The sequence below is a fragment of the Temnothorax nylanderi genome, unplaced genomic scaffold (genome assembly GCF_030848795.1).
Source record: "Temnothorax nylanderi isolate EJ_2023f unplaced genomic scaffold, tnyl_v1.0 TNYL_tig0040_pilon, whole genome shotgun sequence".
Lineage (NCBI taxonomy): Eukaryota > Metazoa > Arthropoda > Insecta > Hymenoptera > Formicidae > Temnothorax > Temnothorax nylanderi.
The window spans coordinates 925,062-942,541 of record NW_027249102.1 but is presented as its reverse complement, the minus strand read 5'-3'; the positions used below and the strand labels follow the sequence as shown (position 1 = coordinate 942,541).

General features: G+C 30.8%; 1 protein-coding gene across 1 annotated transcript; it reads right to left on the bottom strand.

Moving 5' to 3' along the window:
- Positions 1-297: 297 nt before the first annotated feature.
- On the bottom strand, positions 298-15,738 carry LOC139771482 (insulin-degrading enzyme-like). Its single transcript, XM_071704293.1, has 14 exons — positions 15,518-15,738; positions 13,651-13,859; positions 12,360-12,860; positions 10,181-10,380; positions 5,300-5,548; positions 4,772-5,161; positions 4,196-4,308; positions 3,639-3,783; positions 3,076-3,180; positions 2,894-3,005; positions 2,556-2,765; positions 1,902-2,194; positions 1,522-1,731; positions 298-1,351 (listed from the first exon to the last, which is right to left on the bottom strand). Exons 2-14 carry the CDS (start codon positions 13,820-13,822, stop codon positions 1,118-1,120), a joined length of 2,934 nt encoding a protein of 977 aa, XP_071560394.1. The 5' UTR covers positions 13,823-13,859; positions 15,518-15,738; the 3' UTR covers positions 298-1,117.
- Positions 15,739-17,480: the final 1,742 nt, after the last annotated feature.

Sequence of the window (17,480 nt, the reverse complement as noted above, 5' to 3'; positions counted from 1 at the left end):
TTTGGATAACTCAGGAAAGAGATTAATGATGGCATATATAATTATGCAATAAGTTCAATTTAAATGGAAAGAAATAATATTTTGCACTAATTACATGCTGTATTGAAATACAGTTCTGTTTGAAAATACAGAAATAGATAAGATATATATGTAACATGTAATATAGAAACAAGAAGGTTGACAGCTTAAACTCTTGTCTAGCAAGTCCGGTTCTGACAGTAGTTCCCAAACGCATGTATTTTTAATAAAATTACCTACACCAGACACTTCGTGCTTTTTATTTTTTTGTCTTCCTCTTCCTCCCTCTCTTTCCCCTTTTTTCTTTCCCTCCTCTTCTCTATTTCGATTAATGTAGAACACTGACAGCCTTAACTGGGGGATGATAATTCACTTTTTTTACACGAGAATCAATTGCGTAGCCTTATTATGGCTAGCGATTTTTATCGTGCACATTTTTTATTTTGTGTAAGAAATATAGAATATCTTCACATATACAACGACAATTTAAATCTGATAACAGTGTAATGTATAATTAATAAAGAGAGGTATTATATATTTGTATACATCCGTTAATAACTTATGTATTTTTTCAAATATGAGGGACGTAGCACAATTTTATTACATTTTTGAGGATTGTATTTTCTCTGGCTATCGCAAATGTAAATAAAGTTATTAATAAGGTTATTTGATATCGCAAAATATCTTTATTGCGCAATTTAAGAGTTATATGACAGCAAATGATTAAATTATAACATTTCATGGAAACATAATAGATTCAAAAATATTAATACAACGAAGATAAAATAAAGATAATGATATAACGAACGATGACATAGTTTACAAAAATGACTTTCTACATGTATGACGCGGTATTTAATAATGTGTATAAATTATACATTATTACTTACTTATTTAATACACAAATGATTTCAGTTTCATAGAAAGTAGATAATTATTTTACTGTTTTATGCGTGAACAAGATTTGATACAAAAAAATATCGTAATACTAAAAGAGAGAGAAAAAAAGCGAAAGAATTAAAAACTAGCTCCTCTTTGAAGAAATAACGAAATACATAAAAAACCACAAAACTATTATTGTATCATTTCTTCTTACTTCTTAGAAGCATTTTATACCCTTTCTGACAACATTTTCGTCGATCGGTTCTAGTAAAGGATATAAACTTTGACTTAGCTTAAATGACAATAAATTGTCAAATATTTTAGTTTTATTATCAGATGTAAAAACGGTAATTTTTCCAGATGTATTAGACAAATTCATTTCCACTGCCATAGCCGTAGGCATCACATGTACCGACAACTTACGTTGAGTCAACTTGCTATGTATATTTTCCTAATGGAGATTATGTTTAAAAAATATAATTAATTTATTATCTATCAAAATCACTTTTCTCACAAATTGTACGTCATATAAAAAGAATTATATTTTCCATTTGTTTTTCTCTATAAAACCTTTTCTTTTTGGTTGAATGATATAGTCGGCATATAAAAATAAGTTGTTACCTGAAGGAATTGCCGTAATTGTTGCTGCGTTATTGTCCTTAAGTAAGGTACTTCAATATCTTTTCGATTGAAATTATATTCTTGGCTTTCAATTTCTTTCCAATATAAAAAGCCTTGACTAGATATCGTATCGGGTTCCTTCAAATATAATGAAACTAGACTTTTCTTGTGGTTGTCAAATTCCTCTTTTGGCATAGTAGATATGTGTTCCTGAAATGTTGTTACATTGATATTAATAAATATTTTAATAGAGACATACTCCAATTACTACGCCACATAATAATTAGAGTGATAAATTAATTCATATAATCATAATATTAGAATATTGCGTGAGAAATTGAAAAAAGACATGTTGTTATATAAGATCTTATTATACTTACAAACATATCCTCCACAAATAAATCGATTCGGTCTTCGACATATGGCGGGCGACGGTTACCTTGTACAGCGACTGTCAAATATTGCGTTCCGTTCATCATACATATCTTACTAAATACTGTATAGCCTAAAGTATACGTGGTCCTTAAGATATTGGAGCACTTCTGATGAATAATTCGATTTGAAAGCGATAAAAGCATATTCGATTCCGTTGATCGTAGACCAGTTGCGTAGTACACTATGGTACTAGAAGTTACCTCCACTTTATTTTTTTCTTCAAATCGAACGTGGCAACCTACAGTAATTATATATCAATACACAACACTTTACGTACTATGTCATACAGAAAATATTAACTCACTAAAAAGCTAATGTTAAATCTCTGAAACAAATTGTAATCCTGATAAAATAACATTAATAATAAATATTTTTTCTCATATTTTTAAATATCTATTTTCTATATGGATTGAAATAATTTGTTTTTTATTTTTTTTTTTTTTTCTTTATCCCTATAATAATCCTAATGGCAGCATAAAACCATTAGAAGAAACAATAAAATATTTATATTGAAATGTTTCATAATATAAACTGAAATTCTTTAAGCATATAAATTCTTTTAAATTATCATAAATAAGATTCGGTCGTGTTGAGCTTACCATTTTCTAGTTTAATTCCACGATACAATACTAATTGCTTTTGCAACAAGGGTACTATGGGAGGCTTTTTAGTTTGCAACATTGACTCTATTTGTTCACCTATATCTGTAGCTTCCATTTCAGTCACGTTACCATATATTAAGCACTCTACATGCATTTTGCTGAATAACTTTGGTATAAAGAGCTTGAGTTTATCATGTACACTTAGATCTATACATCACAGATATTTTAATATGTCATTAATAAGTGCTTTAGTCATGCTAAGGACTAAAACCAATTTTGTAGAAACAAGAAAAGTTATTTTAAACAGAACAATATTAGTATTCTTTTACACTTACGAGCAGTAGATTCTAATGATTCATCCTCAAGCCAATGTTGTTCTGTCAACAGCATTTCAAGATAATTCTTTGTGTTCTGATATATATCCTCATCCATGTACTTGGAGGTCCACTGTAAGCCATTCCACATAAATTTGATGTCCAATTAAATTAATGAAATTGACTACATTAATTATACATACATTTAGGTCTCTAAACGTCTTCAGACCAATCTTAAAATTTATTATTTTGCTCATGCTTTTTATTACCAGAAGACGTTGCATTTCGTTGTAACCATCTATTACAAGCTAATAAAATAATTCGTTTTCTTTTGGATTATACAATGCTTTTATATAAAACATTAAATTAATCATTTATAAAACATTCCGTAAACTTTATTAGAACTTTACAGAAATATAATTGGTCATATTTACGAATAATAATAATTATTAATAAGAAATAAAATCTGAATCCTAAATAAGTAATATTTGACGTATATGAAGAAACATACACTTAAGCATTACTAATAATATTAACAAGTTGAATAATTACTTATTCGAATAAATATATTTAAATAATATACAATATTTTATTAATGTTATTATATATAGAGGAAAGTCCCCTATTATGGGATAGGATCCTAATATGGGATATTATATGATAGAATCTCATAATATGTCTCTGTGGAACCTATTAGTTTAGCAGAAACCTCGCTATCTCATATTAGGCTACTATTCCATAATAGGGGACTTTCCTCTATACTTACTTGTATTCCATATATCGTACTAGTAATTTCCAATTTTAAACCAGCTAATTTAGCTCTATATGTATATTCATTAAGAGACTCACGAACTAGTTCAACAAATACATCAGTCAATTCGGAACTGAGAGGATCCATGTAGGCGAACGGACTGTAAATTAACGACATCACAAACGTTATTTATAATTATAAAAAAAACATTTTCTGTCTATTGCATGAGAAGAGATTATAGCACCATTGTAATTTATATTTCTTAACTAAGAAGGTATTTTGAAATAACGACATTCGGAGATATATAAATGTACAAATTTAATTAGATTTATTTTAGTAGTAATAACATTTCAGAGATAATCAATTAATTACTTTAATTTTATTTAGCACGTATATATTAATATACATACATGCATATTAATCTTATTATTATAATAATTAAATAAATTAATTCACAATTACAATTTGTATAAGTTGCTAAAATATCTCAAATTCTGATTTAAAATTATCTCAGTATTTTATGTTGGATTAGAACAACAATTACTTTTTTTACAACCACACTTATCTCATACCTAACAAAGTGGAAAATCATCGTCGCTTTCGGTACATAAAATTTATCATCTTTTTTATGCCAAACTCTTACAAACGGTGTATCCATTACAATAATAGGAATAAACCTTGGTACCTATAAAGTTTCACCTGTTAATATGTGTAGAAGATACAAATATGACATCAAAATTGGTGGTTCATTAGGGCAAAGGACAATTCCGTATGCAAAAGTTAGCGTGTAAAGCATTCTTTGCATTACAATTTTTTTACTTATATTGCAGTCTTTTGACTCTATGTTATGTAAATTAATCTTTAAATCTCAGCCTTTATTTTTATAAAGTTAATGCAGATATATATGTGTGTGTATATATATATATATATACACATACTATATATATTTTTTTAAATAGTACACTATAATTATTTTTATTATAAGAAAAATATGCGTAAGAATAGAATTTATTATAAACTACATTAACATTTTACATTTTAATCAAGTTTCATGATATGGTTTATACTTCATGGAGATTTTGCGTACTGTTAGTATCACGAAGTGGTGTTCAAGGATTAATATTGCGAAAAATGATAATTTTACATACGTTAGGTTTCGGCTTGATATCAAACTCCGTCGGTATAAATTCATTTTTAGGAGGAAATTTCAGATCCGGGCTGCAGCCAGCGTGGTTCCACATTTTCATTGTTTTCTCGGGTATCTTCTCTTTCTTATATTTAATGTTATACCATTTCTCGGTTTCATTCTCTGTACTTTCGTACGTTTTTGAGGCAACGTAAATTCTAATATTTTGCGGCGTAAAACATTCTTTCATTAGCTCTTCGATCAAATCTGATCGCCATTCACGTTGCTCCGAAAAGATTTCTTCCATGGGACACTCGTGCAGCCGACGGGCTATTCTAGATATGTCCTCATGAGACAAACGGTGTATGTTCTCATTATAACAATTATTTATATCCGACATATTCTCAATTTCCTATAAATGTAAAATTTCCATATAACTCCGTATGTGATATACAATATTATAATATTAAAGTACAAAGTGTCTAGCAAATTGCAATCCTACAATCTACCAAGCATTCTACGAAAGATTATAATATTTTTTACTTATTACATCGTAGATCCATTTCATCGGTCCAGCCTTCTTCAGCATATTGATATATTGGAACATTATTTGAACAATATCATCTACATGGTTAATACCTTCCTCAGTTAGATGAAATGTAACATTAAAGAAATGTATGCTTGTGTCCACATGATCATCTGTAGCTTCTAATTTATCACACCAACCCCTGGCCTTTAAAGCCGATAATAATGAACCTTTGCTTTCGTGTCTAAGTAAATGCTCAATGTAATCGAGAGGCTATGTTAACAAATGAACAATAAACATTAAACATAAGCTTTAATTAAAATGTGACATAATGATGTTTCATTATATGTACTACAATAATAACAATTATATGTTATCGATTATAGGAAGGGACAGAGAAAAGAAGAAAGAAAGAAATGGAAACAGAGAGAAAATTTTATAAGCATATTTTTATAACTTCCGCAACTATATATATATATATATATATATATATATATATATATGATATATATATATATATGATATATATATATATATATATATATATATATATATGATATATATATATATATATATATATGGGCAACTCCACGTCAAATCGGACAAGATTTGACCTCGTATTTTTTAAATCGATTGAAACTTTTTTTACATAAAATATACATAAAATAAGCAGATACATATTTTTTTGTTTGTCCGAAAAATTTTTTTTACAAAAGTTATAAACAATACAATTTTCGTCAAAAATGAAGAAGTCGTCTACTTTACAAATTAATATCTCTGGTTATATTTGTCGTAGAGAATTATTCAAAAAAGCATTTTAAAGCTAAGAAGGCAATCTTTGAAAAAAAAATAGTTTAAGTTACAAGAAATTGCAAACTCCAATTGTTATAAGCAATTGAAATGTTTAATTAATTTTTTCACTAAAAAGTACCTTTTTAAAAATTTTTAAAATAATGCTATCTTATTCTTTATTTCATTCTGAAAGTACACATATTTTTCTTTTTATGGAGAAACGATGGATTCTATTTTTTATATAATTTTAATGACTGAGGCGCCGCGAAAATACAGGTGGCGAAATAATCGACGGCATCGCGACTAGAGACGCGTGCACAGTGCGACGCGGCGCGGCGCGGCGCCTCAGTCATTAAAATTGTATAAAAAATAGAATCCATCGTTTCTCCATAAAAAGAAAAATATGTGTACTTTCAGAATGAAATAAAGAATAAGATAGCATTATTAAAAAAATTTTTAAAAAGGTACTTTTTAGTGAAAAAATTAATTAAACATTTCAATTGCTTATAACAATTGGAATTTGCAATATCTTGTAACTTAAACTATTTTTTTTTTCAAAGATTGCCTTCTTAGCTTTAAAATGCTTTTTTGAATATTTCTCTACGACAAATATAACCAGAGATATTAATTTGTAAAGTAGACGACTTCTTCATTTTTGACGAAAATTGTATTGTTTATAACTTTTGTAAAAAAAATTTTTTGGACAAACAAAAAAATACGTATCTGCTTATTTTATGTATATTTTATGTAAAAAAAGTTTCAATCGATTTAAAAAATACGAGGTCAAATCTTGTCCGATTTGACGTGGAATTGCCCATATATGATATATATATATATATATATATATATATATATATATAGTATATATATACACACATAAAATTTTACTATACAATTGTATATTCTATAGGGGTGGCCGGGGCACCATGAGCCACGGGGTACCGGGGGTACTATGGGTCATTGACTGTTTAGGGTAATCCAGAATGTTTAGGTTGATTCAGTTAGTATCATGTGACAGTTATTTCGTTGCCCATATTTCGTATCTAGATGGCAGTCATCAAAGTCCGTAGTCTCGAGACGCACGTGACATAAATGGTTTTCGTGATGCGTAAATTTCTGTTTAACCATTTGACCTTTACAGTACCAGACTAGAGTCAAGCTCAACAGAGTCTTCTTTCCCCGCTAATTTTTCCAAGCCTGTTCCCTTGGCAGTGGTTTCGCTAGATAGTAGATAGCGACCAAATTTAGAAATGTTTTAATATTGTTTTTGTAATAAAATATACACGTACTAAAAATTAGGTGTAACTTTCTAACATCTTTTGTCATTTACTACACTACAGATAATCATGTATCATTTATTTTTTTTTATTACGTTTCACCGTTTTCTATATTAAAGGGGGAAACCACTGTGACGGCCGGAAAAAAATGCTATTGTCACGAATTTTTTTCGCGAAAAATAATAAATTTAATCAAATTGGTTTGTCATTTCTTTAAAGTACATATATTAAATATATTGTAAAAGAAATCACTAAAAAATATTAATATTTGCGCTTTTAGCGTGTGATGCCTCGAAACTACATTTTCGTATATCTCGGGCGCTCGCATATCTCGGTCAATTTTTATCCGAATGACTTGAAATTTGAACAGAATGTTTATAACAAAATTGTCTTCAATTAAGCGTACGATTTTTTTGATTGGACAATTAGTTTTTAAATAACAATTTAAAAAATGGCAAAATTTTTGTCTAAATCTCGAATTTTTTTTAGAACTGCGCCATTTTGTTAAAAATTAATATTTCCAGAAATCCGTACGCTTAACTGAAACTACATTTGTATAGTTTAAAATGACAAATTTTTTTATTTTAGACATCCCATTTTGACGGAGCAAGAGCGCCCGTTTTTTTTTGCGGAGGTACACTGCACCACACGCTGAAGGCGCAAATATTAATATTTTTTAATGATTTTTTTCACAATATATTTAATATATGTACTTTAAAGAAATGACAAACCAATTGATTAAATTTATTATTTTTCGAAAAAAAAATGCAGAAAATAGCATTTTTTCCGGCCGTCACAGTGATTTCCCCCCTTAAGTGCATTCGGGGCATCATAGGACACCCAATGCTGCGGTACCATGGGTCACATACGCCACCAAGGTTGATAATAGATAGATAGGTTGATGATAGGTTGATGACATATGTTATTTTTGATTGAAGAAAACATGTCAGAAGTTAGTTTTTCTAAAAAAAAATGATATTTCAGTAGTGAGTTTTGATATCTTGTTTGTCCTGCCCAATCTTGAACAGTGTTATAAGAAAACGTATAAAATAAAATTTTTTTTCAACTTTTGTAACTTTTCGTTATTTCTTGAATAAATAAACTTAGTTTTTGTGTGTGATTTATAGTGAGTCAGTGACAGACCCATGGTGCCCCATACCTGGGGCACCTTGGGTCATTTCTCAAAAAATGTGTTTTAACTTTTTCTCAAAAACTAATCAATATTTGCCAAATACGCTAAATAAATTTTAAAATATACATAGTGCTTTAATTATTTTTAAAAAATGAGCCAAAGAATTTTATGTATAAAAGTACTTTTTAGAGTTTGAATTTTTATGGTGCCCCGGTCTCCCATACATATATGTATTAAATAAATTAATATATACAAGATATATGTCCCAATTTTTTGCAGACAAACTTTAGTAGTATGTTCTTTGGGCAGAAATAAGAAAAAAATGTTATATAAACATTAGGTTATATAAACATTAGGTCCTAAAATGCTTTATTACAAAGTTATAGCAAAAATATGAAATATATATGTAAGAAACAATTTAACTTATATATAAGTTTGCAACATAAAGTGCCGCCTGCCCATACCAATACAAGATATACATCCATTTAACTGTACCCACATATGTTGGCGAGATAATAAAGGTATATCTTTGAAATCGTTAAATCGTTGCTGAGAAAGTTAAAAAAAAGAATGTGCATTTAAACGTTTTGACAAGAAATGGAGATCAATTAGCATATCGTTGTATATGCCCATCCATACATTACAGTTGAATTTTAACGACAGAGTTATTAAAAAGCTGTTTCTCGAACAGCATATGGATTTTCGTGACCATGGTTGTTAAGAAAATTGAAAACATCGCCTCTTGTGAATGTGGTTCTCTATTATATATGTCAAGATCAAGATTGCAGGAGATTCTCCTTTAAGCTAAATAATTACCACCTCATCTAACGGCGTAACATTTATGTACGACGTGTCACTTCTTCCATACGAAATTTTAATTTTTTCTATAACTTTGTAATAAAGCATTCTAGGACCTACGTTTGTATAACATTTTTCCTTATATTTCTGCTCATAGAACATTCTATTAAAGTTTGTCTAAAAGAACTTGGGACACTTTGTATAATAATGGTAAAAATGGCAGAGATAAGGGCCACTTTTCGATTTCAATAATTTTGAGATATATTATTAAGGTCATTAGCTTCAGCAATCTTTAAAAGGCTTTAACTAGCGATGTTTATTAAAAATTTATCAACAACACAAATTTATGAGTAGAACGTAATTTTCTGACACTAAATACATTTAAAAATAAATTTACACTTTGCTGAAGCTTATATTTTTCTCTTTTTTGATCCCTATATATGCGCATCAGAAACGCGCATGGGCCACGCTTCGCGTGGAAAGTTGGAGATCCATTTGGAACCATTTTGCGTTAATGATATGTGTGCTACAGAGAAAATCTGAGATGTGGAGGTGGGGGGGGCAGTGCTTCTACTTATACATGTGTTATTTCGTTATACATATTAGCAAATTATGTCCTCCATTGCTGAAAATAACTGTTACATTTTTAAAATTTTTTTTGTTAATAACTTTTTGATGAACAATGACCATCGACTAAAACTTTTTAAATATACATTATATTTGTTGGTCACACGTTACTTCGTTAATAAGCTAATGACTTTGATAATATATTTCAAAATTATTGAAATCGGAAAAAGTCTCTATTTTTCTGTATAATTACCATAATTATATTTAAAAGAATTAAGATAAAATATTCGTATAAACTGTATAAAGTATTAAAGCCGAAGGGAAAGTGTATTATATTACCATCCGGTGATCACGCTGCTTTTCAGATAAAGAAAACGAAATGGATAACATTCTGATATTAAGTATCGGAACGCAGTACCATTTAGTGTTAAAGTCTTTATCCTTGAATGGATGTTCAGAATACGTAGGAAGTTCAACATTCTTGTTTTCTACATTACGAAAGCGATCTACTACCATATTTTCGAGAACATCTATACTATCTAAACAAAAAATTTATTTGTAGATGTAACATACATACGCTACATAAATATGTAACAAAAAATTGTAATTATATCTGTTTATGGCAAAAGATATATTTTTTTCAAAAAGACAAATATTATTGGAAATATATTTTACTTTGTGTTACAATTAGTTTTTTCACATTTTGATCGAACCTTTTTTAACCTTTTGAGGCCACACGGGGTGGCGGCCACACCGACCAAACTTCAGGGCCCGATATGTTTAATTCTTGATTTTTTATCTTAGTTACCCTTTCTGATATATTTATGTAATATTTGTTAATAAAAATACACTTTAGTTTACTTTGAAAATTAGGAGTACATAAATTAAAATGTGAAAATACGCGTTTGCTTTACGTACCCAAAATCTCAACTTCGATTCTTAAAGTAATTGTTTTTTGGAACGCCCATATAAAACATTTTTTTTCTTAAAATAACACATTTTACGTAATTTTATAAATGAGCGCTACTTGATATTGAATCTTAAAAACAAAATACAAATTTTTAAATTAAAAAAGTCATTTTGCCGAATTTTTTTTTCGATTTTTTAATAAAAAATTGGGAGCACATTTCGGGTTCTGCATCATACATATTTTTGAACAACACCCTTAGGATGTTTCATGAATTTTTACGTTACATTAATTGGAATTTATGAGACTTTGAATCCGTCTGAGTAGCGATTATTCCAGGATGGCCGGTGCGTATTAAAAAGAGAGGTGTAGCCCCGAAGGGTTAAAAAAATTCATTATAATAATAATAACATACTAGTTAAAGCGAATTTAGAAAACAATCGAAATTTTAAGTAGCAATTTTACGAACATCAATATTTCCACATATTTTTCTTACTTATTTATGTACTGATAAGATTCTATCTTGAAGATTCTCTCTTGAAGATAAGATAATATAATGTTTAATACAATAACTGTTAATAAAATGTGCATTAACTCATTAATTATAAAAATTTCATTTATTATCATTTAGTAGGGGAGAGTTGCCGAATGCGTACCGGTCGCCTAAATCGTATCTTATAAATATTTTATTATATTATTACTTAATATAAGCAACATTTAGTAACAAAAATGTGAAATAAATGAGAAATAAGTAATATAAACAAAAATTTAACATGACATTCAGAGTACAGATTACATCTTGTTTTGTGCGTGCTAACAACATTTAAAAATTTCACATACAACTGACGTAAATTTTTGATTAATTTATATAGCTAATTATAATGTAATTATACAATTTTATTATCAATTTTTACATTTTTATAAAAGAAGGTTTAGTCGAATATTTTACGTCCTTTGCATATGTATATTTGCAATTATTATAATGACTAAATCGATATTTTTATAAAATCTACCAAGTTTTCTAAATTGTACCATAAAATTTCCTATATCGTGCCGGTACAATCTAGGAATTTGTGCTGTATACTCATGCGCACGTATCTCTACGTTACGTGACATAATTTAAATTATGTTAACACGACAGTGACGTTCTTATCTTTTCATTATTGTGATTTATTAATTATTAAGTACTTAATCCTTTTTTGATAAATTATTAGTAAAATAGGTATAAGTTAGTTATTTCTTTTATTAGTCTTTTTAATTATTTTTATTTATAAATTAGATACTTTCAAGGAGGATATGATTTAAAAGACCCACAGGTACGATTTAGGCGACCGGTTGCCTAAATCGTACCTTTTGCAGCATGTTACGAAAAGACTTAAAACAAATTAATTTGTTATTGGTGAAAGACCAAACATATGATAATAGGTGTCTGAAACATCAAGCTATAATTTCTGACGTTTGTTTGCGTACAAATCACTATCAAATGGGAAATATAATAAAAAATAACTTAAATAGTACGCATTCGGCAACTCTCCTTTACTTATCCCAAAATTAAAATATTTTTGTATATAACAGTGTAAAAAGCATTTATGTTCTAAATTATTGCCATACCTTTACTAAGAATACACAGCGACATAATATTTGCAGAATAATATTTCTCATAAAACTTCCTTAGTTTAGTTCCAACGTTAATTTTCAGTTTCTTCGGTATTTCGTCTAATGTCTCTTTATTGCCTATGTTGAATTTTGAATACGGATGATCCGGTTTTATAGATAATTTCTCCAATGCTATTAATCGGTACTCTTCTTTCGTTAACAATTTGTTGTATTCTGAATGTATATTATTTATCTCTTTCTCAATCAAATCCTCGTTAAAGCGAGGCTCTATGAAAAACTCCACAAATCGATCTAAACCTCCTTTCAACTTCTCCGGAATTGCAGTGAAATAATAATTAGTGGAGTTTAATGATGTCGTTGCATTTTGGTGACCGTTAGACTGCGACACGTACATATCGTATTCATCTTGTGCAGGATATTTCTTCGTTCCCATAGGTAACATATGCTCGCAAAGGTGCGCTAATCCAGGTAGATCATCTGGATCCTGGTTGTAGCCTGTAACATATTTTATCTCTAGTTAAATAATTTCTGAAATTGATAATATGGAACATTAATTAACCCTTTTGGTACGGAGAGTGACTATAGTCACTGTCCATTATACTGCTCGTTGCGGCCGAGCAGTGACTATATAGTCACTGTCCACATGCTGCTCACTGTGGCCGAGCAACTTGAAATGTTAACTTGAAATGCTTCTGTTAATACATTTTTTAAATTGTTCTTGTTATTGAGTTTTATTACATATAATAATTGAAGGCGTTGAACGTCGAGTGCCTCTCGGCCGAATCGCGTATATCGGCGGATCGACGCTTCGACCACTGGAGGGCCGTTCGCGTCCCGGTCGCTCCGTACCGAAAGGGTTAATAGAAACATATTAATGTTTGATTATATATATATACATGTATATATATGCGAAATCACAAAATATAACTAAATCTATCCACAAGAAAATGTAAACAATATTAATAATGTAGAATGACTCAGAAGAAGGAGAATACATAAACTGCACATCAAAACATTGAATGTATATAGGTAAACAGCAAATATATAATGTTATTAAGCAAATTACAGATCAAATTACAAAGACCTAAATGTTAATATATTAAAGTATATTAAATACTCGTGTATTAGACTAATAAAATTGTTATTTATCCTTTGACAATATATTCTTTTGCGACAATTTATAATTTATGCACAGTATGATTTCATAAGAAAGTTCATATAGGTAAGTATTGCTAGAAACACCAAGTTAATGCATAAAATACAGAAATACCATACATATAATTACCGATATTAACGTCCATTGCAGCAATACTGATGTCAGTTTTTGAATCGCTTATTAAAAGAATTTTCATTTTATTTTCAAGTACTAAGCCTCTGTACTTTTTATGGTCATTATCTGCATGTTTTATGTTATCGAATTGCTCCTCCACATGAGGATTTTTCACATCAGTCGACATGTTGGTCACCAGTGCCGCAGACTCGAAAATATTATTTCTAAACGTGAAGAAAATACAAATAAAGACTTGAAGGATATATGAAATTGTCAATTTATTATATCTATACAACAACGATGCTGAAAAATATTGTAACAAAAAAAAATTATAACTTCTTAAGAATTATTCGCACAATAGTCTGTGCCCGAGCGAAGGAAAGAAAAAGAGACCTTCGAGATTCACTGTGAATGCGGAAATTATAGATTATAATCGTCTAAAAGTTGTATTTACACAGCCTTAAAATAAATGTCTATTTACAGATTATGTACAAGTTCATTAACCCGAGAACGGGCGTTGGAGCTACCTAAACACTCTATAGTGTCGAAAAAATGAAGCTCACGTTACTGTAATTTTAATGTGCTTCTTTTGTTTTTCGAATATTTTTTTGGTTTCTCCTTATCTCGGGAAATGTTGAATAAATTTATATACGTATTGTCCTCAAATACTGCTAAATTATATGACAATCCAAAATATGCAATTAATAATTAATAACAATGAGTTTTAATTGGGGTACAAAAGTAGCCCCAGGGGACCGTTTATGAAAAAAAAAAAAAAAAAAATGTGGCGCTTGTTCTCGGATTAACTGCGAGCGGCGGAAAGCAATCGCGATTCCGAGAACGATGGAATAATGTTCAATTCCGCAAGTCACCGACTTTAAACCTGTGAGAATATCTATACTTGTCGCGAGCCGCTAAAGTCTCTTTTGAAAATCGCCGAGCGAACGAAAAGACACGTAATTTTTTTCGGAACGCAAGCGCAAAAGAATCACACACTGTCGCAACTAAAGACTGGAGGTCGAGTGCGAGCCCACGCGCGAAAGTCCGGGTTTTTATATTCGCGAATATCGGAAGTTTCTTAAACCCCGGACCCCTAGCAACGAGCAACGAGCAAAAAAATTCACCGGGCCACAATCGGTTGTCGACAGCCCGAAAAATCAGTTAATTTTCCAAGTGTTAACGACTCAGCTGATCTCGGAGTCGACAACCGATCAGCTGTTGTTGTATACCGACCCTTTGCTTTGCCCCTAGTGTTTACCTCGCACTGAGACCCCGAGACCAACTATAGTGAGTCTGCATGGCACAGGCAAAAACGAGGCATTGTTTTTCTTTTTTTTTTTTTTTTTTTTTTTTTTTTGAAATATGCTGTCTATTCCCGAAGCGAAATTAAGCTGTTAGATTTTAGAATATTATTTACGCCGTTTAACGTCGCGAAAACCATGCAAATTTGTAGGAAATATTTATCAATATTTTAAGGCGGGATTTTCATTAAACGGCATAGAGAAAAAGGGTTTGATTTTGAACAGTCTTTTTCGGAAAATTTCTGACAATGAGTCATAAAATAAGATATCAATAATATCAAATGTTACATAAAACATTGAATAAAAACATTAAAATGTTGCACAGTAATGCCAGCAAGTTTCACATTCGCCGATCTTTCTGAAAATGAAGAAGGTTTTATCTGGAACGTTTCAAGCGAGTAATACTTTTTGTTTTTTATAAAAATAAACGCTAACGGCAAGCACCTTTATTAATAGTTCCTGAACTTTAATATTCGATTTTTATTATTGCATGTGTGATTAAGGTCGCGCGCGATTTTGCGGTGATGGATAGGAAGTGCAAGTGCAGAAGTAAATAAGAAAAAAAGTTTGTTAAAACTTACGGTCTATTCGCGGTACACTCTACTGAGCGGTGGCTTGATTTCGAAGACCGGTGGAATCCCGCGCTGCGGATGCAATGTAGCTCGGTGGAATTATCACAGCAATGATAGTTTAATCGGAAAATCTGTCAGATCGAACGTACGAATTACACGGACTCTGTAGGCTCACAATCAGCGATAGCGGAGTGGAAAAAGATCCTCTGCTGCGAACTGCTACGCGCTACTGTCGTTACTACGTGACTGTAACGTGCGTGTCGCGATCCTACCCGCGCGCTTTTATTTACTCGACCTTCCAGAGGATTCTCGATAATGATTTGCCGATTTTAGGCTCAAAGTAAGGGATTTACCTTTACGGCTGATGGATTTTGTGTCTCGCGATTCGCGAGCGAGGCGATCCGCGCCGGGCACGACTGCTGCTGATTGGCGCACGCACTGTTCAGCGATCCTTCTGCGGTGACGCGCTAATTCTGAATTAGACGAGGGAACCTTATTAGGAATAAGGTTAACAAATATTAAATTTTAATAGAATATTAATCAAACACATTTGTTACCCGGCTTCCCAAAGAATGCATGAAAATAATTTTGGATAACTCAAGAAAGGGATTAATGATGGCACATATAATTATGCAGTAATTTTAAATTTAGATGCAATAAAATAATATTTTGCACTAATAACATACTAACTGTATGTTGTATGAAAATTATTAATTCTGTATTGGAACACAGAAATAATAGATCAGATATGTAACATGTAATATAGAAATGATATGTAATGTGTAATATAAGATTAGTATAATATTTAAATACATAATATTAAGATACATATATTTATACGTAATTTTAGTAGATTAATAAGTCATTATTAATATCTCTTTCTTATTTATTTGTTGCTTTTGTATACATTTCTACAAGTATGTAAAACTTTTTTACATGTTTCTATTTCTTATATACTTGCACGTTGCGCTTTCATACATGACAATTTCCTATACATGATGATGCGTCTTGGTGGACAAAGTCGCTTTGAGTGTGTAGGTATGTGCGTAAGTGAAACTGAAAACTGGAATCTTCAAACATGCCAATTTTTTCGTAGATTCGACTCGATATCTCAGGATTGACTGCACTAATTTTATTTGAATTGGTCGCAATCGAAACTTTGTATCGATATAATATAATAAAAGTGTTATTAGACTTTTTTTACAACCTTTGTTTCCGAGATGCTTAAACCGAAAATCTGACGAGGCGAAAATTCCAGATAAGCTACTTGGCAGCGCCAGTGCCGTATCATGTCGTGCGGTCATGTGGCTAGTTGCCTACTTTATTTAATTTTTTGTGTACTTTTCAAGCGTCACGTCGCTTGAAAAGCATTGTTTTTTTATATCAAAAGACGCGGTAGTGTCTCGCGCCTAGTACACGACCGTTTCGTGTATATTTATGCGAACGAACGAGAATTACGAGTAACCGAGTTGATTATAACATTGATGGACTGTGACCCATCTGTATGGATAGAATTGAAGAAAGAGAGAGAGATATTGGCTTGTCGGTGTCTTTACTACCCCTTTCTAATCGTCGCCATCATCCTCATCGTCGAAGTTGTCCTCATTGTCGACGTTTCTTGCATTCTTCATCTCGAGCCATCATCTTTATGAAACATCTTTGTCCATTTTCCGTTCTCCTACTCTCTTCTTACTATCGTAGATAGCGAAGAGGGTTGACGGCATAAACCCTGGTCTAGCAAGCCCGGTTCCGACAGCAGTTCCTAAACGCACAAATTTTTAATAAAATCACTTTCGCGTGCTCCCTATTCCTCTGTCTCCCCCTCTCCCTTCCACCCTTGCCCCTTCTTTCTCACCGTCTTTCTCTTTATTTCGACTAATGTAGAACTTTGACAGCCCTAATTGGGGGATGATAATTCACTTTTTTTACACGCGAGAATCGATTGCATAGCCTTGCTATGGCTAGCGATTTT